This window comes from Hippoglossus hippoglossus, chromosome 1 (genome assembly GCF_009819705.1).
Source record: "Hippoglossus hippoglossus isolate fHipHip1 chromosome 1, fHipHip1.pri, whole genome shotgun sequence".
In the NCBI taxonomy this organism is placed as follows: Eukaryota; Metazoa; Chordata; class Actinopteri; order Pleuronectiformes; family Pleuronectidae; genus Hippoglossus; species Hippoglossus hippoglossus.
The window spans coordinates 7,914,534-7,941,735 of NC_047151.1; the positions used below are offsets into that span (position 1 = coordinate 7,914,534).

General features: G+C 40.9%; 1 protein-coding gene across 1 annotated transcript; it reads right to left on the reverse strand.

Annotated features, from left to right (window-relative positions):
• Positions 1-26,550, reverse strand: nomo (nodal modulator). The gene is given in 48 exon segments (XM_034586923.1): positions 1-419; positions 713-805; positions 997-1,116; positions 1,913-2,014; positions 2,137-2,247; positions 3,464-3,547; positions 3,747-3,888; positions 4,414-4,541; positions 4,698-4,811; positions 6,274-6,400; positions 7,795-7,954; positions 8,194-8,276; positions 8,787-9,008; positions 9,130-9,225; positions 9,327-9,390; positions 9,588-9,675; positions 9,766-9,902; positions 11,107-11,238; positions 11,416-11,557; positions 11,872-12,049; positions 12,166-12,316; positions 12,431-12,536; positions 12,651-12,740; positions 13,862-13,999; positions 14,286-14,438; positions 15,617-15,689; positions 15,810-15,916; positions 16,258-16,358; positions 16,738-16,783; positions 16,863-16,952; positions 17,518-17,683; positions 17,685-17,737; positions 18,619-18,807; positions 18,922-19,000; positions 19,095-19,250; positions 19,476-19,606; positions 19,702-19,885; positions 20,927-21,024; positions 21,392-21,506; positions 22,561-22,706; positions 22,886-23,068; positions 23,365-23,512; positions 23,594-23,739; positions 23,821-23,906; positions 23,993-24,148; positions 24,306-24,454; positions 24,617-24,881; positions 26,371-26,550. Coding segments are annotated over 48 exon segments (5,976 nt in total). The 5' UTR covers positions 26,387-26,550; the 3' UTR covers positions 1-287.
• Positions 26,551-27,202: the final 652 nt, after the last annotated feature.

A 27,202-nucleotide genomic window follows, 5' to 3' on the forward strand; every position in this document is an offset into this window, starting at 1 on the left:
GGAAAAAAAAGGTTCAAAAAGGAAAAAAAAAAAAAAACCTGTAAAATGTCAGCTTTCAGTTCAGCGAACCTGATTGGCTGATGAGGTGTGGTAATGCGCGTCGAGTGGTTTATGTTGAGCTTCAACTTGGGGCCAAATCACATCTTTCATCAGCTAAACAGTTTACTAGCGCCCATAATTAGCCACAGATACTGAGGAAGTTGAACCTCGGCTGACCCAGTGTTTGCTGAGCATAATGGGAGCTGGCGTGTTGTTTAGCAGACAAAGGTGTGGTCTGAAGTGAGTCCTCATGTGCGCCGCGCTTTCTGTCTCTTGGCCTGGCGTTTGGCTTCATCCAGAGCCGCGCTGTCTGTGCTGGCTTGGCTCATGCTCCTCACTCCCTGAATACGATTCACGAACTGCAGCAGGAGCGGGATCACCTGCGAGAGAGAGGAGGCAAAGGGCATCAAACTAAAGATCTCCATGCAGTTTGCAAGTTTGAAATATTAATATATAAATCCCTGAATAATAATGATTCATTTCAATGAATGAATAAATAAGAACTGATTATATTACATGAAAACTAAATGATGCTCAATCTCATTGTTAATTTTAGGATTTGCCATAATAAGGCCAAAGTCCAGTGAATTTTATACCAACTACATGGAATCAGAAACTCAATAGGCGAGTAGGAAAGAGCTCTATGCACATTGAGTGTGGAGCAGGTTTTTACCTTCTCGTGGTTGTATCCTGCCAACAGGAGCAGCAGAGTGAGGGGCAGAGCTAGGTAGGAGCCTTGGGCAATATCCTGGTCAGGCACTTTACGCTGTGGGAAAACACACAGAGGCATTTATATATAAACACAATGAGAGATGAGACAACAACCCAATCAATACTGTTTCTCTCCTCGTCGTGACTCCTGTTGTTCTTTGTCTTTGCAAGAGAAACAGAGGCTGCTACAGAGAACAGCAGATATAACTCAGTTTGGTTTTTATAAAAAAAACATCCGTTTCTTACAGTGGGGTTGAAGGTGAGCGTGATGTGCTTGTGGTATCCGGTGGAGGTGAAGGAGACCTGGGGCAGCGTGAAGTCATACTGGGAGCGGGACAGTGTGGAGTACAGCATCAGAACGTAGGTCTGGAGGAGACGGGGGGAGAGACGTCTTTAGATCTAACAGCAGCATGTCCTGGGTCACAGTTAATTCTAAAGCCATCGACAGATTTAGTGAAACATAAAAGCGCATTAAGATATGAATCAGAGTCCTGCAGGGGTCCATTTTTGCAAACCCGCCTGCACCTGGGCCCGACCCGCAATTATCTTCCAGTCAAACCCAAACCCGTCCCGTGACTCGACCTCTAACCCGTGATTAAACACACGTTCTGTTCTCGGAAAGGTTTCTCACAACTGTTGCAGCACCTGCGCTGCTGCAGCTGACAATGTACTTCCTCCCCGACAACGTGCTGAGCTAGCTTGTGACTATGAAAAGCTAAAACTTTTATTAACAAGCAGCAAAGCCATCAAGGACGTATTCATCACAGGCTAATTTTGTTTTTTATGTCATCCATTGATGTACTGGATGAGTTGTTTTCAGTTTCACTCACATAACTCTTAATACTGAAAGGGCCTAAGGTGGTGTCATAGGCTTTCGCAATGAATCGAATCCTTGCACCTGACTAGGCTTCATATAAGCTGATTCAGATGTTAAGAAAATTGTTTTATTTCTGAATTCTCCAGACAAAAAATATACTTGAGCTCTGACCCGCTGGACGCCCATGTGTATTTAATTTTAACCTGTGAAATCATAGAAACATATTTTATACCCTTTTCGCAATATTTTTGGGGGGGTTACCCACCACGACCCTGCCGTGAATAACCGGTGAATAATGTCGATTAGAAAAATCTGACTTTTGGATTAATGACTACAAGCTGATACCTCTCCGTCCCTGTCCAGAGGAGGGAAGTGGAAGAAGAGTGACTGTCCCAAAGAGACACTGTTGATCGGATTGTCCATATTGTCACTCTTATACAGCTTCACCTGCACAGACCAAACGAAGAGAAAATGGGAAGAAAAAAAGTGAGTAAAACTTCAACCATGTGACCACTGCAGGGAAGATTCAGAGATTTATAAAAATGTAACATAAGGAGAATCAGTCGTACCGACAGTGTTGGGAGGTGTTCAGGTGACGTGATGACGTTCCCACTGAGGTCAAACTGATTGATCTGTCTGAAGGCGATGATGTTCACCCCTTCAATGTCATTGCTGCCGACCTGAGAGTGAACACACGGAGCTGAGTGTACAGATACAACCTTGAACTCCTAATAATGTCGGGATAAAGCTCCGTACAAGTCACACAGTGTGATAATAACAGAGAATTAAGTGGAATTAAGGCATTTCCAGTCTTGCCGGAGAGATTAGGGGGCCTGCACTATTCAGACAAACTCAAATTATGAACTGAGAGGTTTTAACTTGCAACAGGATTATCGCTGCTTTTGTTCTGCCTATAGAAAAGGGCCCATGTGATAAGGCTGCTGATAAGACACAATCACAGGGTTCCCACAGTCATTTTAACAATTCAATTACTAAAGTTTTCATGACTGCGTTACTGCAGTTCAAAACATAAAGGAAAGGACTACGGAATTTACAATATGTTATTGTTCGGGCTGGATATCTGCTCTTTATATTAAAGTGGAGGTTCAAAGTTCGGTCTTGACTGTGGAAACATCAGCTTAGGAAACAATTTCACATTCAGGTGCATTAAGTGGCAGTTCTGGAGCTTTCTGATCGTAACACAGTCATCAAAGTCAAGAATGAACTCTGACCTTGAGCTTTAAGGGTCACATGGATGAGACATTGTTAAAGTGCTCAGACCATATTTACGATTCTGTGACATCTAAGCAAAAAAAAAAGGCTTCTATAGTTTATCTTGTACAACATGCATTTTAGGGCAGCAACTAATAAATATCTTCATTATCGATGCTTCTATCCGTTGTTTTATTACTTGCTCATTCAATTAAATGTGAAAAACCATTCGGCCCTCACAATTTCGTGAGTGACTTCGTGACTTTTTGACATAAAAAACAGCTCATCCGAACATTCCAGAGACTCAAACCAGCAACTATTTACAGAACAGAACAGAAACAATTAACAATAATCAAAATATCTGCTTTTTTTATTTGCCTTTCACTTATCACATGTGAGATTCCAAACTTTTCATTCCATTTTTGCTAAATCCAATTGAACACTGAGTAAACATAAGAATGACTAAATACAAATATCTGTATCATCAACATTTTGCCTTGTTAGCTGAATGATGCTTTAACATGTTCTCCAGTACATTTAAACAGATAGTGAGGTTAGACTCTTTCTAGAATTGCTCCTCCTAATATTAAATTTGTAGCAAATTATTAAAAGTTTATTGAATTCTCTAAAAGCTGAAGGACTGTTTGCACATCTGGACAGCTGTGTGGATCTTTTGTTTCTTACCTCTACAGCTCTGTGTTGAGGTAGCGCCCTCTCGATGTGGTCGTTGCCTTCAGCGCGGAGCTGAATCAGGTACTTGCAACCCGGCTGCAGAGAAACATTAAGATTTACAGTAAAAGGACCCAGGACGACAGAGCACCAATTATTCATGCAATGCCAAATGCCGATTAGACAAGGTAGTGCACCAGCCCAGTCACCGGCCTCTTTCACCAGACACAGGTTGGTGACCACACCAGTGTGATACAGTTTTTGAAAATCAGATTTGAACAGTTTTAAGCGTCCTCACCAGCAGACCCCTGAGTCTGAAGCGTCCCTCCTCATCAGTGACCGTGTCCTCGTTGTAAAGGCTGCACTCTCCCTGACCCACCGCCTCCACGGAAATGTCCCGCTCCGCATCCCCACTCAGAGACTGCACTGCTCCGTAGCAACTGGGGACAAAGGTGCAAGACGATGATAAGACACGTGTGGAGAGGACGTTTCTGGATTCAACAAACAGCAACAGCTAGCAGGTAAGAAAACACTACTGTGTAGAAGTTTTAGGAACTAACGACATTTAGATTCTACTCCAGCTCATTAGGGACGTTTGTTATCAGACCAAAATCTCTTCTGTACCATGACATTAAGCCTGAGACAGAGGGTCAGGCCGTTCAACCTCAAGGAGTCAGTGTGGGATTACAAGAAGATACTGAGGCAGACTAAATACTGAAGAACTGGGACTAGTTCTCCAAGATGATTTCTCTTTGCTTTTAAAGGCAGATACAGGTTCAATTAAGGCCTTTATCTGTTTCCTGTGTTTAGTTAATTATGTCATCATAACATGGCACCGTTCTTTAAAGCATCCCTTGAACGTGTATTTCCTAAAACTTTTGCATAATACTTTACAATAGAGTGACAAAGTAAAAATGGTTACCCCAACTAAACAGGAAATAGCCATTTATGGTACATTTGTATACCTGTACGCCGTCTTAATGCCGGTTATATCGATGCTGAGGTTTTGACCTTCCTCCACAGAGATCATCTGAGATGCCGGCTCAAAGCGGAACTCCTTCATCATGGGTTTGAAATAGTACTGGCCGGGGCTCTGAGGATACAAGAGCAGTGAGCAAGTCATTAGCTAGAGCACAACACAGATCAACACACCCCACGGTCAGCTTTACAGCTTGGTGGACTGATATCTTACACCACAGAAAGAAAAGTACAAAGGTGAAAGCAAAAGAACAAACTGCTGGATCCCTACCAGGTTATTGAAAGTGAGCAGGCCAGTGTCCTGGGTCTGAAGGTTGGACCGAAACTGTCCACCACTCAGAGACAGAAGGACCCCGGAGAGGGGCTGAGCGTCCTCTGATTTGATCTAATGAAGAAGTGAAAGAGAAGAAGAGAATGTGTTATAGCTCGCATCATGATTTGACAAATACTTGACTATCTATCGACCATCATCTATCATCTGAATTTGCCTCTGGGGGCAACGGCCAATATTTTGGGGCTTCTGGTGTAGACAGTGGATATCTTCCATTCCTCGTACACTGTTTACAGTCTAACTCAGGGTTTCCCATTGATTATCTTGACAGTGGGGACCTGCCATATTCTCATTTGTCCTGCCACAGTTTCATAATGAACAAAAGCATTTTTCACAAAACATTTAAAAGATAAGATAACTTGGTGTGTGCAGCGCTATTTGCCGCGTGCTCATGCTATGGTCCATTACGTTTTCATCATCCACGCAGAGTCAGACCTCATACTTTCAGCTGAAATTGTGGCATGCAATGAAGTTCTTTCTCAAAGGGGAGAAAATATCTTTCACTCTGTAGTTTGTGTACCCTTCACTCGGAATCTGTTGCATTCCAGAGTGACCTTCATGCAAATGCAAGTGCGTCCCCATTACTGCCATTCATTGAATTCAGTCTGAGGAAAACGCTGCTGTTTAGTTTCTTTTATCCATGAGTTGAACGTTTCTCAAAGCAAAACACAAACAGTGATACTTTTTTTGTAGGTGTTTTAGTTCAGGACAACATTTTGGCTAATCTCTATAAACAGCCATCTGTATATGAATGAAGCTGATGCATTTCAGTCAATGTGTTTAGGCTCTTTTGCTCTACACACAGACAAATCCTGCTCAAACATGAAACTGGTTTACGGCCCCCAAATCACATCCCTTACCTACAGATTCTGCAAATTCACATGAAGAATATGTTTATAGAGATTAAATGAAGGAAAACTCGCGCAGACAAATCTTGAAAATCATTAAATATCTCAGTCATGGCTCAAGTGTGAGACGCAGATTGTAGAGTCGTGGGCATAATCAGGCTGACAGGTGAGTTTAGTGTCTCTGATGTTCTGTTTCAGATAGGATTTACAAAAGAAGGATAAACAAGGACACACAACTCTTTATAAATGCTACACAGACGAGTTCAAAGCAGTTTGTGACACAGAGGCTGAAAGGGAAACAGACACTGATCATTTGTGCCAGGATCTCATGGTCGCTGCAGATAATTGCAGACGCTTTTAACAAAGGCAGTACAAAGGCGAGGCACTGACACACAGCAAAGCAGGAACCGATTCAACTATCATCAGTGGTATTTTCGCCTAATTATATTTTACGAAAACATTCAGCGGGAACTAACAGGGGCTTTTCGTCATGTCATTCCTCATTCGCTCTAAACCAGATTATCAGAGAGAGCAGCAAATGGGAACAAAGAGCTTTAATTGTAAAGATGGTGAAGGTGAAAGCATCAGCTGACTAGTGTGGGTGTTAAAGTGGCTGGTGATTACTGGGATGCGATACCTATGTGAGTGAGGAGTGTGGTCACATGTACCTTGAAGGTGACACCAGCCAGAGCGAACGCCTTGAAATCTCCCTGAGTTCCCTCCACAGGACTCAGAACGAATCCCTCTTTGCTGGCACTAATGTTGTACTGCCGGTCGCTGTGAAGTGGACCCACACTGGAGCAAAGACAGGAGAAATGTAGTGGTTATCGCTACATGTCTATGAATAAAGTTATTATAAAGCGTAACTGTGACCACCCCCACTTTTAGCACAGAAGTACATTCCCATTCATTTTCTCCATGTTTCTCTATGATGTTTCAGAAAATCCTCATTAAAAGAGTTTTAAGCCAGGCCAACCAGCTACGAGATGAATCGTGACTATGAAACATTTGATTCAGAGACAAAAAATTATTGGAGAATTGAAAAAAAAACATAAAGGTACCAGACTGTACACAATTTTAAGTTAATAGAGCATTAAATCCCAAATAAATGAGAATAACCTCTGATAATGAAATGACAGAAAACAACTCTCATCAAGATCCAAACATTATTCTCTGGGAAAATGGTGAAAAACACCCTGTCTCACAATGTTAAACGGAGTGAAAAAAAAATTCTGGATCCGCACCAAAATTTAATGGGAAGTAAAATGGAACTAAAATAGTGGTATGCAGCATATAATAGTATTTTGTGACTTTTACTTTGTTAACAGTGAATAACTGTTGGCATAAAATCAGAAAGTCAGGTAAGGTTTGATTTTTCCGGCCTTTTCTAACACCAAACGATGTTTGTATTAATTGGATGTGACGTTCCATCCATTACATTCAGCTCACATTTACAACATATTGTCTGGAACGTTACGAACAGCTGGAGGTCAAAGAACATATTTATCTTAATCCTGTTGCCTTATGGGTTAGAATGATATTTACAGTGATGAGTGAATTTTTAAATTTTTCATAGAAACAATGGCAGTAGAATAATCTTTATAATATGTTTAAACTGGATAACAGCCATTGCACTGCCATGCATCCCAAACACAGCTTTATTTCCAATACTTAGCATTTATTGACATGTTGTATTGCATCTGATTTATTTGGCTAAATCAATCAGAACAACAGAAGATACGTAATAATAAGCGGAGATATAAAGTTTATAATATAGATTTCATGATGCAGTTCTCAGCCTCGTTACTCTTGTGTTGCAGTGTTTAGCATCAGGCTCTTTTTAACCAGGCTGCAAGATCCCGTTGGTTTCTCTGGCACAAACTGAGATTTAATTATCTCTTTGGCTGACCTCCTTTAACAGAGCCGTTTAAAACCCATCTCAACTCTCTGGGCCTGAACAGCAAATTATTTTAGGACCAGAGCTTTAACTAGAGCCCACACGTCACTGCTGTGTCTACACTTGCTCTGGCCCTAATGTATTAATGGATTCACCATTTAGTGTATAATGACCTGCTAAGCACTTTTACTCATAGCAGAACTCAAAGATAGCCATTACTGTCAGATAAAGGCATCAACCCAGTAGCTTTACACACTTTTCATCTCCTATTTTAAGGACTAGGTTCTCCTACCTGTATGATCCCTTCTCGTTAGTGGCCACAGTAATGAGAGGAGCAGAGGCTCCTCTTTCAGTGATGGAGATCTCAACACCCTGAAGCTCCGGTGAGACTTTGCCCTCCAGGAACAGACCTGCACGTCCTGCGATGTCCACCAGTCGGCCTGGACAGGACTCTGTCAGAGAAGAGAGTGTGATGAGTCCTCAGGTTGCTTGTTTTTCATGAAACAGAATATCTGGGATTTTATGGTTTCAGTTGATTTTTCTCCACTTTCGCTGTGTAACCAATGATGGTAGAGATACAATATTATAACCATAAGAACAAAATACCTAAAAAGCTGCTATAACAAAAACAAGTACACAGACAAACTTGATAGATTTGTTAGAATGTTACAATGTGTGTGAAGGATTTTACCTCCGGTGATAGTGGCCTCTACTTCAGGTGGGTAGAACAGCAGTTCCTTGGAGGAGGGAGTCACAGTGATCTTCTCTCCGGCCCTGCACAGTCATGTACAGTCAATATTAACTCACTGTATCGTTACATTAATTCAAGACTGAATGAGCCTCTCAGACTTGGGGTGCCATCAACAACATGACAAACTGAAACTGGAAAAATAACACGATTACCCACAAATTACGTTACAAGGATTAAAACAGATTTTCCTTAAACTAATGGGATTGTTACATTATCTGTGAGAACTCAGATTTTCTGTGATAAGGAACACTGCAGGTATCATTAAAACAAAAACCAATGAGAAGTTCAAGTTGTTCAGGCATGACCTCCAGAGGAACTCTGGAGAATTAGGTCTGGACTTTCTCCAGAGGTTTCCATTCACCTATGAACAATGCAGCAGGAGGTTCTCTGCTCAGACACAATCACAACAATCCTTGGGAGGATTCAGGTGGGGGGGGGGAGGTGCAGCAGGCAGAGGGTCTTGCAGAGCTCAACCTTGTTAATTCGATAAGAGTAAAGATGATAAACTGCAGTGAAAACCCTGAGTAACTGACCTGGCCCAGTAGGAAAAATCATAGTGGAATGGGCCTGTCAGCTCATCAGCCTTCTCCTGGATTGGCGGGCTGTCATCCCTCGCACCTCCCTCCTCTTCGGCGGCACGTCGCTCCCGCTCCTGGCGGCGGAGCTGAATCTCTTGCAGCTGCTGCTCCTGCCGCTGCTCCTCCAGGCTCCGCAGGGGACCCAGCACCAGCGCCGGCTCGCTCTCGATGGACGACCTGACAGAGGAAGGGCAGATGCAAAATAAAAAAACATTCAAGCCAGTCATTTAGATTTATGCTCAGCAGTGAATGTTAGTGAATGTCAGAGAAATGTGAGCGCAGCCATGACGAGTCTCACTTGATGGTCACTGTGACGTCCAGAATCTTGTCAGTGGTGATGAGCCCGGTCATGTGATGCCGCACTGCAGTGAGGGTCAGGATGCTGGGAGCCGAGCTGTTAGACACAGGTCAACATTCATTACTTTACATAAATGTATGGAGGGAGGATGACTCCTTTAACCCAGAAATAAATGGACAGAGCATGTGGCTACTTACGTATCATAGGTGTAGAAGTCCTGTTCAAACTGATGGCAGGAGCGAGGGGTGACTTTGTAAACACCTGCACAAACCATTTTTAGTTGATTAATTACTTTGCTCCAGTTTTATATTTAGGTAAGTCTGACACAGACCCTTTGGCTCAAAGCCCTGTGCTCTAACTATACTCAGGGGAACAGTTGGTACCCTGATGTTTTCTTTTCTCAATATGCTAATTCACACTATGTTTAACTAATGAGAGGTGAGGAGAGGGAACCTCACCGGGCTTGGAGAGACAGAAGCGGTTCACGCCCTTAGAAAGGTTGTACATGCCGACGTTCTCAGGTTTGCTGCCATCTTGGAAGAATTCCTGTGCAGAAAAACACTCTTTTTTAGATTAGATTTACAAAAATAACACACACCAGGTACTGGTTCTGTGGTCAAGTTACTGATTACTAACCAAAGTGATGGCATGGGAGAGGGAGCAGCGCAGGATGTAGCCAATCTGTCTGAACTCAACCCCCAAGACGTCAGAATCCAGAATCTCCACTTCAATGGACTTGTGTTTCCAGCACCATTCCTCATGAGAAATACTCACTGAGAGGAGAGAAAGTAAAAGGAAAATAAAAGTGTTAATATTTGTTGTAAAGGATTAAACCTGTCAGACTCGCACCAGAGGAAAAACCTGCCTCAATCAGTGGAAGTTGAGTCTTTCCTCAGGATCCTAATTATTTCCTTTAAGCAAATGCCGAAGGAAGTACACTTCTTGCACAACTCTGGCCTGACAACACAACAAGCTGAGTAAATGTGCCCCAAAGATGCTGTGTGTGCAGTTAACTTGTAGTCACACACATAGATCGTGTGTATTGAACAGTGAGGGAGATAGATGTGGCACAATAAAGTGCAGAAACAACAGCTAAATAATATGAGCTTCCAAATAGCTGCTGCTAAAAACCCAATTATGATCGAAGGACGGTAATTACTAATTGATTTTCCCACAGTCGTTAAGGGAATAATTACTGTGATTTCTTCATGGATTCTGAAACGGTGGAGGAATCAGTTTATTTACTCTGCCTGCTCTGACTTCTTCCAGTCCAAACCTGTGTGCTGACTATGCATTCGAGCTCCACATAAATGATGAGGCACTTCTAGAACAAGAAAAAAAAAAAGAATGCTTACAACTTCTTATCTCTGATTTGTAATGGCTCTACTGAGTCATAGATATTACTGACAGGGCTGTACATTCTTTGCACTGGTGCTACAGATGTTGACAGTTTTGCAGCACAGGTTACAAAGTTTTAGCACGAGTAAACATCTGTTACCATCTCTGAAAACAATCACAGGTATAGTTAAACCCAAACAGGTCTTTGACAATCAAACAAATACCAACCATCAGCTACCAACCCTCTCAGAAGAGAACAACCTTGTGGGGTCATTTGTTGGGGGTTTGATTTATGATGTGAAAATACAGCTTCATTTTCCTGCATTAACTGTTTATAACCAAGTTATGTCGGAGCTCACTAATTCAACGTGCTGAGAAACAAAGGGATAGATCAGTAGGAATCGTGGGATTTAGTGTCTGACTCTTCGCAGACCGGACATGGTTATTACATGACACACTACAACTACCAGTTCGAATAGCAATTTGTCATTCAACTCACACACAAGCAAGTACACACACCCTTAATATCGGTACACACACCCTTAATATCGGTCCACGCACACAAGCAGCTTTGTTTAAAACACACAAAAAACTGTATCGCACAGGTACAACAATGAAAAGTATTAATCAAGTCCTGACCTTTGTATTTCCCAGGAAGAACGTTGTCGAATGAGAAGTTGAGGATGTCATTGCTGCCAGACAGAGCCACCGCCTTTCTCTCTCCCTGACGACTCACTGGCTGCAGGGTTACTGAGAGGTCATCACAGGACGCTAGAGGTCAACAAGAAGACATAAGGTTAGCTTGTGTAAATGCAAAACCATAGATTTAAATTTTCTTCTGGGCTGAATCTGAGTCAAATCCCACATCTTATACTACATCATCTAACATAATTAAAAAACCCACAAGTCTGTTGTATTAATACAGGCGATATGTAACTATGCCCTTACCTAGACAGTAGACTTTTCCAGAGACTGAAGCCATGAATTGGGTGAAGAGGAGGTCAGTGAGGGGCCGGTCCACGAGGGAGACCTCCAGGGCCTGAGGCTGCAGAGCCAGACCTGCTTTCACCTCCGCCTCAGGGAGAGATACCTTAACCCACGGAAGTGGAGGCAAAGTTATATTGTAGAAAACCAAGTGTTTCTAATACTACTTCATACACACTGGAATCAGTTACTTCTCTGCCAATGCAGCCTTAAAACCATATAGCATAATATTTAAATTATTCTAGAGCATTTCTGAATATACAAAGAGCTACAGCTCAGCCTCTTGTCCATTTCATCAGTGTCTACAGATGTAGCCTAATTTGAAATGATATGTTATTTAAGGTTTTAATTCAGAGAATGTCATCCTAGAATCTCAGCAACAATCAGTACTGTTAACTGTAGCTGGTATTAGAGTCTTACATGGACGCTGTAGTCTCCAGGTTTGGCCTGGAAGCAGAAAGCCCCCTGAGGGTCGGACTCGATGGTCCGGCTGGACGTCTTGTCCTGGTCCTGCTGTGTCAGCGTGACCTTGTAGCGACCCTGCTGCTTCATGCCCTCAGGCAGGCGGCTGATGGAGATCTGGCCACACACACTGAACCTGGTGTGGGACAAAACACGGCTTGTTTAGCAATGTGGCAAACTGACAGCACTGAAGCTTAATTTCTGCAATAAATTAAACAATATATAATTCGATATTTTCATAAAATTAAATACCCTGCTGTGATGATGTCAGGAAGTTGAGGCGTGTTGGGGGCAATCTTCACTGTGATTGGCTCAAAGAACATCAGCTCCTTGTTTACACGTATGGTGTAGGTACCAGCTGTCATGTTCTCCAGCCGGAAAGAACCATCCTCCTTGCTGATGACTGCAAGGACAGAGTGAGAAATGTGTTTACAGTTAAAAACACTTAATGCACTTCCACGATTTTCAAGTTGTTTAATTGTTGCTTTGTTAGTGTGGAGTCCTATTGTACTGTTACCTCTGATGTTGTTGTTGAGGGACACTGCAGCGTCTGTTACACCCTCCCCTTCGATACTGTTGAGAACTCGGCCTGTCACGGAGAAGCCCATGACTCGGAAGATTGGCTGAGAGGAGCGACAGAGACAGCATGTCAAGGTGGATTTACATGCCTGATATTAAATTGAACTGTTTAAATGTTCAAACAAAACATGATGGATGGAGATAATGTTATGCTTCACCTCGAGCTTCAAACTGTTGTGCTCAACCTTGAAATTCATCCTGGACGGTGCAACATCAAATGTAATTCTTTCTCCTCTGTAGAATGGCACCTGAAGGGAAGAAGTTCGCAGAAGCAGAATTAGAAACGTGTGAGAGAGACGGAGTCCTTCTCAATGCAGTGTGCAGGATGAAGTTGGAGTTTCATGAAATCAAATAAATGTTTTACATCTGCCACTGAGGTTATGCTTTCACCCATGTCTGTTTGTTTGTTAGCAGGATTAAACAAAAGTTACCGAGGAGATTTCCAAAAAAACTTGGTGGAAGGATGCGGTATGGGTCAAGAAAGAATCCATGAAACTTTGGTGTGGATCAGAGGGTGCTTGCAATTGTTTTCACTTTCTTTAACATTATGACATTTTATGATATTTTCCTTGATTACTCAAAGAATAATTCATGGATATTAATGAAAAAAGTATATATATATTTATGGGTGTGTGGAATTTGGTGTGGCTTGATTGAATTTCAGGAGTCAAATATACTTCTAATAATATTTTTTTTAAAGTTATAATAGATTAAATTGTGTAAAGATATGTATTTGTAATATATATTATATTTACTTAGATAAATTGTATTCCAAATCATTAAAACGTTTTATAATTTGAATACTAAAAATGATAAGGAATGAAATTTCAATGGGATTATAGAGGACAATTGACAGCTCTATTACTGAGGGGATTCTAGTTGATTCTGTCTTTGGTCAAGTTTTTCTGTAGTTTTACATTAAAGGTTCAGTGTGTAGAATTTAGTGAGACCTGGTGGTGAAGTTTCATGTTGCAGCTGAATAGCCTTCACCTCACCCTCCCCTTCTAAACATGAAAGAGAACATGTGGTAGCCGTCAGTTGTCATTAAAACTCAAAAGGTGTTTAGTTTGTCCAGTTTGGGCTACTGTAAAAAAAAAATGGCTATCTTTAAGAGGTACTTTGTCTTTGGACAAGATTATAGTGGTAGTTGCGAGATGTGCCATTTCACTGCTGAATTAAAAACTCCCACCAACATTATGGACTTAAACTTTACACAATGATGTAGAACCGTCCTCCAACATGAGTATGTGGTAAATTAAAGTGAACTGAGGAAGGTGCAAACAGAGGCCTAACCGAAGCATGAGAGACTCACAGGACATAATTCCTGCAGGTAAGCCAGGTTACTTTTATCTCATTAAAAAAAACTCACCACAGTGTACTCTCCGCTGGCCAGAGAGGGGAAGACGAAGGTGCCATCTTCTCTGGACAGAGCGCTGCACAGGTAGACCAGGGAGCTGTCCCCAGAATCTGCCCCTTCCACTGGGGTCATGTTGCAGCCAGTAACATCCTTCAAATCACAACACACAATCCACTCAGTCCATCAACACTTATCATCACTATTATCTAAACTAAAAGGGTATTCTCTAGTTAAAAAACAAAACATCAAAATCATTACACTCTGATATTCTACTGAGAATAAAATCCTGACTTTGGCTGTTTCGAAAAAAACTAGATTCTATGATAGTTGAGAAAGACAAAGAGCAGTAGAAATGAAAACAATAAAGGATAGATAGAGAAGCAGTATGACGACTTCATCTAATTCATCTCCTCAGTTTCTATATTAATGCTTTTACCTCTCTCCTGACTGCGGCTGAGTACAGCAGGAAGGTGACTTCTTTCATGGGCTCTCCATCACTGCGGACCTCCCCCGAGACGTCGTAGCCTCCAACCACCAGATGGTCGGCGGCCAGGGCATTGGCATTGGAGACGTGCACCGAGGTTGTGCTCTATCGGAGGAAGGCAGGGGTCACAACGAACGTTACAGCAAAGGGTCAGAATAATGACAGGGTCATGAGCAAGTTAATTACTGTAGGAGTACATTAGATTATGAGTTTTAAAACCTGCTAACCTGACAGGGATAATGGGTGGATAATGACTTTTCTATACCAAGGTGATGCCAAATTAAAAAGACCACTGAGATTGTGCATTCTCTACAGTACTGACACTGGTCAGACGGAGACTGTGATATTTTGGCAGCCAGCAGAGTGTTATTAAAGACTGACGGTAAAAATTACACACACGGGTCTGATTTTACTAATCTCAGTTGAAATCATCATAATGAGGTAGTTAATTTAAGTTTAATTTGTATCCTCTACAGTAGTTTTTCATTCTTTCTGTGTATGAACAATGACAACAGGAATCTGGCTGTGATTAATTTCTAACTGGGGAAACACCAGTGGATATAAAAGTTAATTTCTTAATATTCTCTTAACCTTTTAGAATATAGTCCCACCAGTGGGAGACTTTGGCCACACTGAACTCCTCCTAATTCTGTATCACTGCAACAGCTGCTGACACAGAATCAATTTAGATGGCTGCAAAGTTTTCTCATCATAAAAAAGACTAATATTCCCTTTTATGAACCAAAACAATTTGGTTATTTGGTAATACTTTTTTATTTTTTTTACCAGATAACTGCCTCTGTAGCTTTGGCTCAGTATCTTTCAAACACCATTGGCTGTATTGGTTTTAAAATATAAAGAGTTACCATTTAAAAGAGACATGGGTTATGACTGTAAAGGGGTTAAAGAACAGTAACCTTTTAATTTTGGTGTAATAATTTCTCAGGACTTAAGCACAAAAATAAGAGTTGTTAAGAGGTTAAAAAATATTTTCCACAACATGAAAACTTAGTAATAAAAATTACTTTCACTTGACTCTTGTGTCACCTGTTGGAAATTGAATATTCAACACAGACTAAAACTATATATTTAAATTGGTGAATGTTTGCTAGAATTACAGATGAACATCCTAAAGATTTATTCTATAGATCACATTTGGATAGTAGAGCTCAGGTAAATGATAAAACTGACAAGAAGCCAAACACTCCTTAAAACAATGGCATCCAGCAGCACCCCAAAAAAACTTTTGTCGCAATGGGAATACCTGAAACAAATACACTAACCTGCTCCAGAGACCAAGAGGGATGGGAAGCTGTGATGTCATAAATTCCAGGAAGTACTTTGAGGAAGGTATACCTGTTTAGCAAGACCAAACAAAAGAAAGGTCTTAAAACATGACACAATTTCAATTTTTAGATTTTTTACTGCAGAAACACCCGTGTACATCAATTGGACAGAAAGGTGAAAGTCACTTACTTTCCTCCAGGCTGTGTGACAACACTCTGGAGTTTCTCTGCTGTTCCCTCTCGGCTCAGTTTGACTTCTACTCCGGCCGGGCCCAGGAGATGGCCCTTACTCAGCACCTGAACGAGACACAGCACATTAAGAGGTAAACACGTGACACAATAGTAAGAGATAATTTGTGATAAGAAAGAGCAAGAAAAGGCTTGTAGAAAGTTGGATACACTATCAGAACAGCTATATTTGGTGTGTAAATAAGAACTGAAAGACCTGGAAAGCTGATGTATGTGTGAGGGACTGATTCTGTCAAACACTGGAGCATTTTTTTTAACAATGCATGAAGCTGCAAGACTTTTAGACATCAGTGAAATTGTTTTGCGATTTAACCACCCTTTTTTGTACAGATTATTTTGAATGGTCTTCAAGTCAAGATAAAGGGGAAGAAACTCCGAAAACATCTCACCGTTCCTAAGACTGAAAAGCCGGTGAAAAAGAAGTTGATGTCTTCCTCTTTGGTGCAGATGTCACTAACTCCATCCACATGGAGGTCGACACTGGTAGGCTCTGGTGAGATTTAAAAATGTACAGACATGTAGAAGAGTCCATAGATGATGCAAACAACCTCTAGCAACAGCTGGCATTATTAAAAGTCATTTTCAGACATGAACTCTGGAGAATGTTCGCACAATTAGGTCGGGACTTTCTTTGGAGTTTGCCTTGCATGCATCTCAAATCTCTTAAGTGGAAAGGTGAGAGGTGGCGCAGCAGGCAGGAGACAGGTGTAACACCAGCGCCGGCCCTTATCACTTAAAAACTATATATTTTTAAGTTTGGCATTCTCACACACAGCCCCTCCAGAGGATGTCCGCAGATTATCCGGGGTTCAGTCTGAAAGCAGCTTAAAAGTGTGTGAATTGTGAGGGTGCAGCTGTGATCGTCTTACCAAAGCTCCACCCAAGAGGAGGTTCAATCTTCAAAACAAAGTCCCCCTGCATAAAAAGATAGACAGGGATTAAAATCAGGAACCGGGTCTGAGCATGAAAACACTGGAGTTAATGATCACCGTACCTTGTCGTAGAGTGGGATCATGAAGTAGCCATTGATGGGAGCACAATCTGTTTGATATTTCAAGGATCCTTGTTTGGTGTACAGTTTAATCTGTGAATGAAAGAGGACACAAGGTTGATCATACTATAATTCATTAAATGCTGGAAGACTAGTCAGTGTTGACTTCTAAGTTAAATGGCCACACGTGTATCAGCCATCATCAACATGAGGAGCAGTCTTTCTGGGATTTAGCTCTTTCCACTAATTACACCAAATGGCGAATCAGTGGGAGCCTGTGAATGAGCAGGGATTAGCACTGATGACCAGCACTTAACGTCTTCCTCGCCCACACCCACGGGCTTAAGAAGTACGAGCAGCCATGTGAAACACTCATGTTGACTATTGATTAACCTGAGGGGTTTTCATTCCACCGTGACTGCCAGCAGAAAAACACACGAATTAGCTAAATAGCAAGCAGCTAAATGTCGTATACAACCTTTGACGCATGTCTACTAGCTGCAAAAAGCTCAATGAGTTGACATATAGTGGTTTAATGGTTATTTTATCCAACGCGTCATTCATTCAAGTGAACCGCCAGCCTGCACCTAACCTTTAGCTCGCCACGGTAAACCGCTAGCCGTTAGCTCGCTGCTAGCCGGGACGTTTGCACTCTCACCTCGATCAGCGAGTAGTTGATCTCAACGTCGGACTTCACGAAGCCGCCGCAGGCCACGACGATGACATCCGAGGACACGGTCCAGCACTGGGAGTAGATGATGCAGAACAGCACCCACAGGGAGCCCATGTCGGCCCGGACTGTAACTCGCAACATGTTCGGTGTGTGTCAGGAGCCCGGAGCCACAGCACGTTCCTCTGGTTCCGCAGCAGCTGAGCTCCTGTCACTGTCCGACCGAGGAGGGGCGCTGAGCGGCGGCAGCGACCCCTGCCGGGCCGGAGGTGCTGCGACTTGACAGCCAGGGTGGAAAAGAGAAGGAGGGAGCCAAGGCAAAAATGAGCTAAACGCAGTTATTCAACTCATTTCAACATTTATTTTATTTTATGTAAATACTCACACATTCAAGAAAGTCATATAAAAGGTACCTAACAAAAACTAAGCATATTTACCCCAAATCGACCTAAAACTACTACTATTACTGACACACCCAACAATCCAAGTTATGTTAGAGCTACAAAAACTACAAAAACTGACTGCAGAATGTTTGATACAGTTTAGTGTTGTGAAATGTACCAATTATTCCAATCATGCAACCTTAGATCAAATAATATCGATAAAAATGTTAGATTCAAAAACACAAAAGACATACGATAAATGCATAGTACGTAAACACACAAGATGTACAAGTAAGAAAATACTAGTGTTAATACTTTTAAAGTGCATGAAATTGAGAATGTTTTTTTCAAACTCCAGTGGTTAAAGTAATCAAGTCCTTCTCAGAAGGAAATGATGGGAGAGAACGTTAAGTAAAAAAGAAGGAAAGGAAAAACACCACAAAAAACCTAAAAACCTCTGACTGCCAAAGATGGTTTTGGTTTAAAAATACTTAGCACTGCAGTTTCTTAATAATTTTATGATTGTCAAGAGAAGATCACTGAAAAGGCATGACGCATTAATGCCAGCTGGTCCACAGAAGCTCTCAAGCTGTAGTGTTTTCACAATAAAAAACATTTAAAATATTTTTTTCAATAAGGCTTTTTTCCCCATTTCAGTACATCTGTCCAGTCCTGCATCTGCTGTGCAATGTAAAGTCTTTTACACATGTGTGGAGGAGTCTGGAGGTGAGTTTGCGAGGAACAGGGCTTCATTGAAATTGTTGGAGAAGCTGGTGTGGTAGCTTGGGCTGCTGCTGCTGCTGCGGCGCCGAGAGTTGGACACCGGAGATACGACGGATGAGATTCGCTGGGCCTGGCACAGCTTCTGGATCAGGAAACGTTTGTCTCGACCGTCCTGGAAAACAAAATGACACACAGTTAGAAGTTTCAACAACAGATGAGATTACTAATGATGACATGGCTTGGCGATCTTCTGAAAATGAATTGTTGTATTCTTGTGTAACGTTACCATGGCGAGCTGCTCCCTTAGCTGATTGATAACTCTCTTGTGAGCTCCAGCTAACGCGATCACATAAAACATGGCCAAACTGCAGACAAAACAGACATTTTGTTAAAACAATATAACCAGACGGAGAAAAAAACAACTGTTGCTAAAAGCTGAAATTTGTGACTGAAACCTACCACGTAACAACAAAGAAGGAGACAGCAAAGGCCTCTGATGAGAGAGTGAGGAGCAGGGTCCGAGCTCCATCAGGTAACTCCTTGACCGTTGTTGTCAGCACCTCCCAGGAGGTGGTATAATTAACAAATGGTCCACAGGCCTGGGAACAGTTTATTCTAGGGAAACAGGGAAGGGTGAATATGTGTAGATGCCAAGAGAATACATCAGCAATACTAATGAATGATTCTACTTTTATCAATTTACTGATATGCAGAAGAAAGAAATTTATATTAAAGTGAAACTCATCACATAAACACTGACCTCTGATGTCATTACTAGCTCTTGAGGTTCTATTAAAGCCTCAGAGACTGAAGTTAAAACTTAATATGGTCATTACTCACTGTGCTACACTGACAGTGACGGGCAGACAGGCCAGAGCTAGACCGATCAGCAGCACGCCAAGGAAGAAGAAGTTGGAGCGAGAAGCCCGAAATGGACGTGTGGCTGGTCTGCAATTATTTATCAGTGATACCTTTGAGTAAAACGGAGAAAGGGAACAGGTTATCAAAAGCTGTATTCCTGGTTTTAACCATGTAAATATATATATATATTAGAGACAAAAATCACCTTCTTAATGTAGAAGATGAAAAAGTATTTGATGGTGCAGATGGCAGGCAGCATCGGGCAGTAGAACGTGCCAATCCAGCATATTGTTTGACCGTAGACGATCTCGAGCACATTCTGAGGAATGGCAAACTCCTGCTGGCCCCACCACTTAGTCAGGCCACATTCCCAGTGGTTCACTATCAGCCTGAGTAGCACAGGGAAATGCAAGGACATTGATAATAGATATGACTGAAGAACACGGAACAGGAAGTTCAGCAAAAGAAAAAAAAGGGTATTACCACCCTGAAGTTGTAAGCCTCTGCCAACCAGTGCAGTATCAGTGTATGATGTATTTTCTTCCAGACTCATATAAGGTCACTGTGATCACTAATCTCTTAATATTTTAGTTAAAGTGAAAAATCTCCTAAAAGGCAGACTTGAGTTATCTTGTTGAAGAAGCCAAAGCATGTTTTGTGAGGCCAGTGTAACCTTGAATTTTGACCATTGTCCACACAAATCGAATCCGTTAATCCGTGGATCCATTTGTGACAAATATGAAAGGATTCTCTTTTGTTGCTCTTAAAAAGGTTCCGTGTGTAAGATTTAGGTAAAAGGGATCTATTGGCAGAAACTGAATATTAAAAGATCCCAGTGATGTTTTCACTAGTGTGTGTTTCATCTAAATTGTACAAATTGTTTTTTTCTTGACCCTAGAATGGGCCCTTTATATTTATATTGGGACTGAGTCCTCTCTACAAAGGCCGCCATGTTTTTTTTTACAGTAGTCCAGACTTGACAAACTAAACACCTTTTGAGTTTTTATGACAACTGAAGGCTACAACAGGTTCCCTCTGTTTGGAAGGCTGGGTGAGGGGTATTCAGCTGCAACATACAACTTCACCACTAGTCACTAAATTCTACACACTGAACCTTTAAGATAACAAGTTCTCGAGGTAAAAAAGGGCTTTGTAGGGTTGCATGACCTTGACCCTTGACCTTAAACCACCAAAATCTCATCAATTCATCTTTGAGTCCAAAAGAATGTTTGTAACTTCAAGAAAATTCCTTCGTTCTTGAGAAATCGTGTTCACAAGAATGGGATGGACAGACAGACGGACAACACAAGAACGCATCTAAAGCCTCTTTTAAGTGACATTTGTGCACAGAATCAGAATAACAGAGGTTTTTTAGCTTTGATTATAAACATGATGATTCTTTTTTATACTGTGGGAACGCAAGGACTTACTTTCTGGGAAACTCCACAAAGATGGTGACTGTGACAATAATAATGAAGTCAAAGATGGTGAGTTTGTACATCTCCTGTCCCACACGGGTCTCCCAGCACTGTGGAACATAGCCAGGACACACAGAGGGACAAACAGAGAGATTTTACACCATATGTGCAATGATATACATCAATGTGTTGAAAACAAAAATGGGTGACAAATGACTGAATAAATACAGGGCTCACTTACCACTGAAAAGCTACCGTATCAAAATAAAATGGGTAAATACACTCTGACTAATGTAAATGTAAAGAGGCGTGAATGATTAATACTCTGAAATTAACTCTTCATAGTTTAAAACCCTCTTAAATCATTGAGCTTTGAGCTACTGTTGACAGGGAGATAAAAGGGAGTTTGCACTGGCACCTGCAGATTACGACAAGAAACCACAGAGTTCTGTACTGGAATAACAGAAAATGACTTACAGAATAAAGCACATGGTTGTAGCCACAGATGCAGGGATCCTCCGTACATTTAGTAATCTGAGACCAGAGAGAGAAGAGCAGCACCCCAATACTGGTCAACCGCATGAAAACACACCTGAGAAGGAGGGAAGAGAAAGAGAGGAAAGAAGGGAAAAAAAGGGCAGCAATTTTCAGCCATTGGTTTCACAGGTAAAGGTCTCCTCACTTCACCTAGAATAACATTTAAATTAGCCTGTGGTGCCTTAAATCCCTATGGAGCCACTCTCTGGAATTATCTTCCACTCTACTAGTTCTTCTACAAAACTATCTTCTTTAAAAAGAAAGAAAGATTAGTGTGTGATTAAAGAATAACCCTCCATTTTTGAATCAATAATCAATAATGTTGTCATTTCCTTGTTATATTATATTTTATTGTAATGTATTGTTTTGTTTTTTTTTTATCTTATTTGTTTTTACTCTCTTTTATTCTTTTTTAAATGTTCATCAGGGAGGTTTAGTTTTCGTCTGTATTTGTTTTTGTGTTAGTTAGCAGGATTACACAAGTACCATACAACTGATTTCCATGACATTTTGTTGAGAGGTGGGACATGACCATTACATTTTGGTGCTGATCTGGATCCTGGAATGTTTTTTTCTTTCTTTTTGTGAGATACAGTGTGAGATACAGTGTGAGATACAGTGTTTTTCTACATTTTCACTGATTTCCCAGAGAATAATTCATGGATCTTGATGAATACAAATCAGGCATAGGGGACTGATATTTATGAGTGTGTGAAATTTAATTCCTATCCAAATAAAATCCATTTGTAGTGAATGTAAATTAATTTCTTAAGGGGACTGTTGGGCCTTGGTGGAGGTATGTGTTCCACCGAGTGCCATTCTTTGTCTGTTTTATGATATTATATCTGTAATATCTACGTAGTTTATATATTTTCATCTGTAATTATTTTTAGTCATGTTATATTGTGTATTTTTACTCACGTATTTTTTTATGAAATGAATATATAAATAAACTTGACTGGCAGTTCTGCTATTTAGAGTGTTTCATCTTTTAGATGATAAGCTCCCATTTTCAAATATAATAACTTTTCCTCATCATAGTGTTTGTATCCTAATGCAATTCACCATCAATTAAAAGTAAGTGGTCAATAAATGGAAATCTGTTCCACCTCATGAGAGTGAAGCGGATCTCGAAGGCCGGGGAGTAGTCCTCGAAATTGATGATGACGGAGAAGAGAAGGGGGGTGATGAAGTTGGCCAAGGTGATAACTATTGAGGGCAGATACTCATAGATGAGATCCACAATGAAATTCTCCTGCAAAAGAGAATAAATTACATTGATTTGATGCCTACTGATATCGAACTAAATTAAACTAACAGAAATAACCATCAGTCTTTTCTGTCAACAGATCAAAAGGTATAAAAAAAGACAATATTAGTGTGAAAAATATAACAAAAAAACTAGACCATTAGAGTTTGATTGGATTCCATTACCTTTGTATTATTCGGTTGTGCTTCCTGGGAGAAGATGGTGGCTACATAAATGCTATAGAAGCAACCGGCCAATACCCCGATGACAAAGAGGTTGAGGATGAGGCGGATCAGGTAAATCCGACACTTCTCTTTGCGTGTGCGATCCGCTATTTTCTGCTTGATCCTCTCTTCTTCCAAATCCGTCTGCAGATATGATTTTAAAATGAGATGGAACACATTTCTGAACAAAGAATACTGCATCAGTCTACTCAACTGAGAAGAGCTTTTTGAAAAGATCCAAATAAAAAAGAGATCTCCAAGAAGAGACATGAAAATCTTATTGAATAGTAACCAATATCTAGATCATAGTAAGAAACAGCTGTAGGTTGCACTGGGTTACATGTACCAATGCAAAAACAAGTTTATTATCCAGATTAAAACAGAGCTTCTCTCAGCAGTGCAAATGACCACTTCTGCCCTCTCTAATGCGATCGACTAACCCTGAGCTCATAGAGCAGACTGCTCCTCTTCAGCCGCGCAGCATTCTCGTTGGTGATGCAGAAGTCCCAGCCGGCAAAGATCTTGTTGCAAAAACTCTGAAAGCGATCCTCATCCTGAACCAGGCTACGTTTGAATCCTGTGGCCGACCTTGAGGAGAGAAGAGCATACTGCCACAACCTGATCGTTCAAATAAATGTATTTGTGTCATGATTTTGGTCTTATCAGTACCTTTTAACGATCCAGATGAGGCTGAGGAACAGGTACGCTATAGTGGCCAACAGGTAGGCTAGTGGCAAATTATAAGTGGCTTTTGGGAAGAGGATTTTGTCCACCTTGTAGTAGCCGTAGAAAAGATAGGTCTGTTCCAGAAAGCCCTGTAGATGAGGCACAGTGAGTGAGTGAGGAAACAACTGTTTTTCTCCAGAGACTGTTAGATGTAAAACATAAGGACTTACTCCACCAGACAGCAGATCTGTTATGTGCTCATGAAAGATAACCAGGCCTCGTCGAGCACTGCTTGGATACACACTGCACACACTGCCTGTATGGAAACAGTTATTTTGTATGTTTGAGAACAGTTTATGCTCAGTTTGTGCTCCAGGTGTTAATACACTAGTATCTTCTCACCATCATTCTGGTTGTAGGTGGTGTTCCCTGAAGCATGGGAGGCGATGATGATGGGCAACATTACAAAGCTGAACATGAGCAGAAAGATGATCAAGTTGAGCATGACCAGGAAGCGCAGGAAGGAGAAGTAAGACAAGATCCCTGTGCCGAACATCCCTGAAGGAAAGGAGGACATAAAACTGAACAACAAAACCAAAGTTTGTCCACTTTCGGAGTATTTCATCATTATGACCATCCCGAATAGAAATCAATAAATGTCTCTGAGGTTAGATACAGTTTTCTGACAGTGACACCATCGTTACTCATCTCTCACCCTCTATCAGGTGGATGTCTCCCCTCCAGAGCTGCAGGGAGCTCAGCCAGTCTTTGGCATCATCCCTCAGCTTCCTCAGCTTCCTGCGGGTGTTTTGCTTCCACTGTATCAAGCTGCTGAGATCTCGAGCCTCCTCCAGCTGCTGCGTCCTGACAGGTTACACAGTCAAATGCATCGCTTGTTGAGAACTTAGCAGACTACAGGCCACCTTTTGAAATTAGTGATTCATGAGCCATTCCAGTCACTTTAAAAACAGAACCGATATGTTTAACATTGACTTTGTAGAGACGGTATAATAGTTTCTTTCCTACTTGTTTCTACGTTTCTCAGCCATGGTCTTGGCCAGTTCCCTGATGGGTCTCTGCTCCGTCTGTGCCTTCTGCTTCTCATCCTGTCTGCTGACCGTGCTCACGCCCCATTTCCCGCTACCGGAGGAGCTGAGCCGAGTTCTAGTGCTGCCCTTTCGCTTGTTCGTACTGGTCGAGGACTTCCTGCGGTACAACAGGGACTGGTAGCTGGGGAGCTGGTCCAGCAGTGGGTTACTGGCGACTCTTCCGCCACGATCAGTGTAGAACACTTGAAGAGGTGAATAAACATGATTAGATCTTACAAAGGTGACGAAATGTTTGATAATTTAGGCTACCATTTAGTCAACAGTTCCAATATGGTTCAAACTGACAGATGAAGTAAATGACTGAATGCAGTGGCAGATGCTACAAATTTGAGGGCAATTCAAATCAATCATTCCATCAATCAATCAAATGAACTTATCAATCACTTAGTTGACTAAAAATGTATTAATGTGCAGCTTTTTTGATAATTAATTAATTGTTTGAGTCATTCTTCCATTAAAGATCCTGGGTCTAGCTTCTCAAATGTGGGAATTTGATGCCTTTGTCTGCCATATATAATAGTGAAATTGAATATTTGGGATCATGAAATATAATTTCATGATCCCAAAAAGCATTTCTTTTCACTATTTTCTTTGTAGACAAAACAATCAATCGATTAACAAACATTTAAAAAATCTGCAAATTAATGTAAAATAACCACAACAGCTAGCAACAGCCCTGATTTAGAACCAAATGTACTCCATGTTTAATGCACGGTAGTCGAAAAAATCAAACCAGTTTTACTCATTTATTCCAAACCAGAATATGCCTTTTCAATTTGTGATCCAGAGCTTTGCTCCATAATTTCTAATTACTCTGGTTCCACGCCTTTGAATAATTTGATTCAAGTAGTTCATCTTTGCCTGATGAGCAAGACATTTTCTGGATGAAGACGGTTTAGAGTACAAAGTTATACAAGTTCCAAAAGAGGGACTTTTGTCATTCATTATTTGATTCCCTACTGATCTTTATTATCTCGTCTGTGACAGAGAACATCTGTATTATTGGGGGTACTTTCAACCAGCTCATATCACAAGTGGATTAAATCACAAGTTGAATCCCAGTGGGTCTATAATCACACAGCATGCAGCCGTACGTGCTGAGGACCGGACAATCAATTCATTCCCTGTGATTTTCTTGCCTTCTCTGTAACTTATCACGAGAAATCACAGGGAAATGTGTGTTTTGGATGAATCAATAGTTTCCTAACACACACATCGCAACCGAGCTGTGACATTACAACACACAAGGAGTCAGTGTGTTGCCAGTGACAGTTGCTCTGTAGGTTTCCAGTGTGGGAAACAAACACTGATCGGGACTAAAGAAACGTGTCTCCCTTGTTTTGAAGTGTTCAGCATCAACTACAGCAACGAAAAGAGCAGACTGAGCGAGTTAAAACACACAGAGGGAAGTTTGAACACGGTCAACAGACACAGACACAGACAAACAAACGAAACTCGGTGTACTCTCATACTTGTGCTTATCTAAAGGTCATTTAGAAACTTTATTAAGTCGCAGGTCAGAGTTGTCCGCCTGTTGTTAGAAGCTGTTCGATCCGAAAGTTGGAGGCTAGCATTATTAGCCTCGCAGCTAATGTTGAAGTAGTTTAGTTTTAATGAACTTATTAGTGAGAACAACAATAGAAACACACATCACACTAACTCCATGTTTACCTGAGTCGACCTCCATCGTTTCCTCCTCCGGGAGAACAGTTATTAGTGTTGTTAATGCTGTAATATCACAGTTAGCGAACAGTGAAGCTAGCAGACCTGGTCCATTGGGATCTGTCAGGAAGACAACACAGACCACTTCCTGAATGTGACCGCAGCTCCAACACGCGTCACCTCCACAGCCTGTGGTTAGTATCCCTCCTTATCTCATTCTTTTATTGTTGTATTTTACCACGATTGATACTTTTAAGAACTACCCTGGAAAATTTAATCTAGATCAATTGAGCGCAAGTTGGAAAACTTGAAAGATGCACAGAGAGTGAATGAATAAAAAACATTACATCCTATTATTATTGCAGAATAGAAGTATGTGAAATATCATTATCAACAACCGATGTTTATTTTCCAAATGATCAATAAACGTAATGTCAATGTGAAAAAGTATAAATAACTTTTATATCAATCATCAACAAAACCCTGTATATGAAAGTATCAATATCAATAGTCTAGATATCAACATGCTTAAGTATCAATAACCTGGATATTAACATAAAATATTACAATCACCTGCATATTAACATACCAACATATAAATAACTTTTGAATAAATCATCAACAAAATAACAGATATTAAAGTACCAAAATGTCAATTTCTGTGTATGAATAACCTGGATATTAACATACAAAAGTAACAATAACCTAAAGTATCAAAGTATCCATAATCTGGATATTGACAAAACAAAATATTAGTAACCTGGATATTATATCAACAATCAACAGTAGCCTGTATATTAATGCTCCGGTGTATCAACATACATAAAGTATCAATAACCAA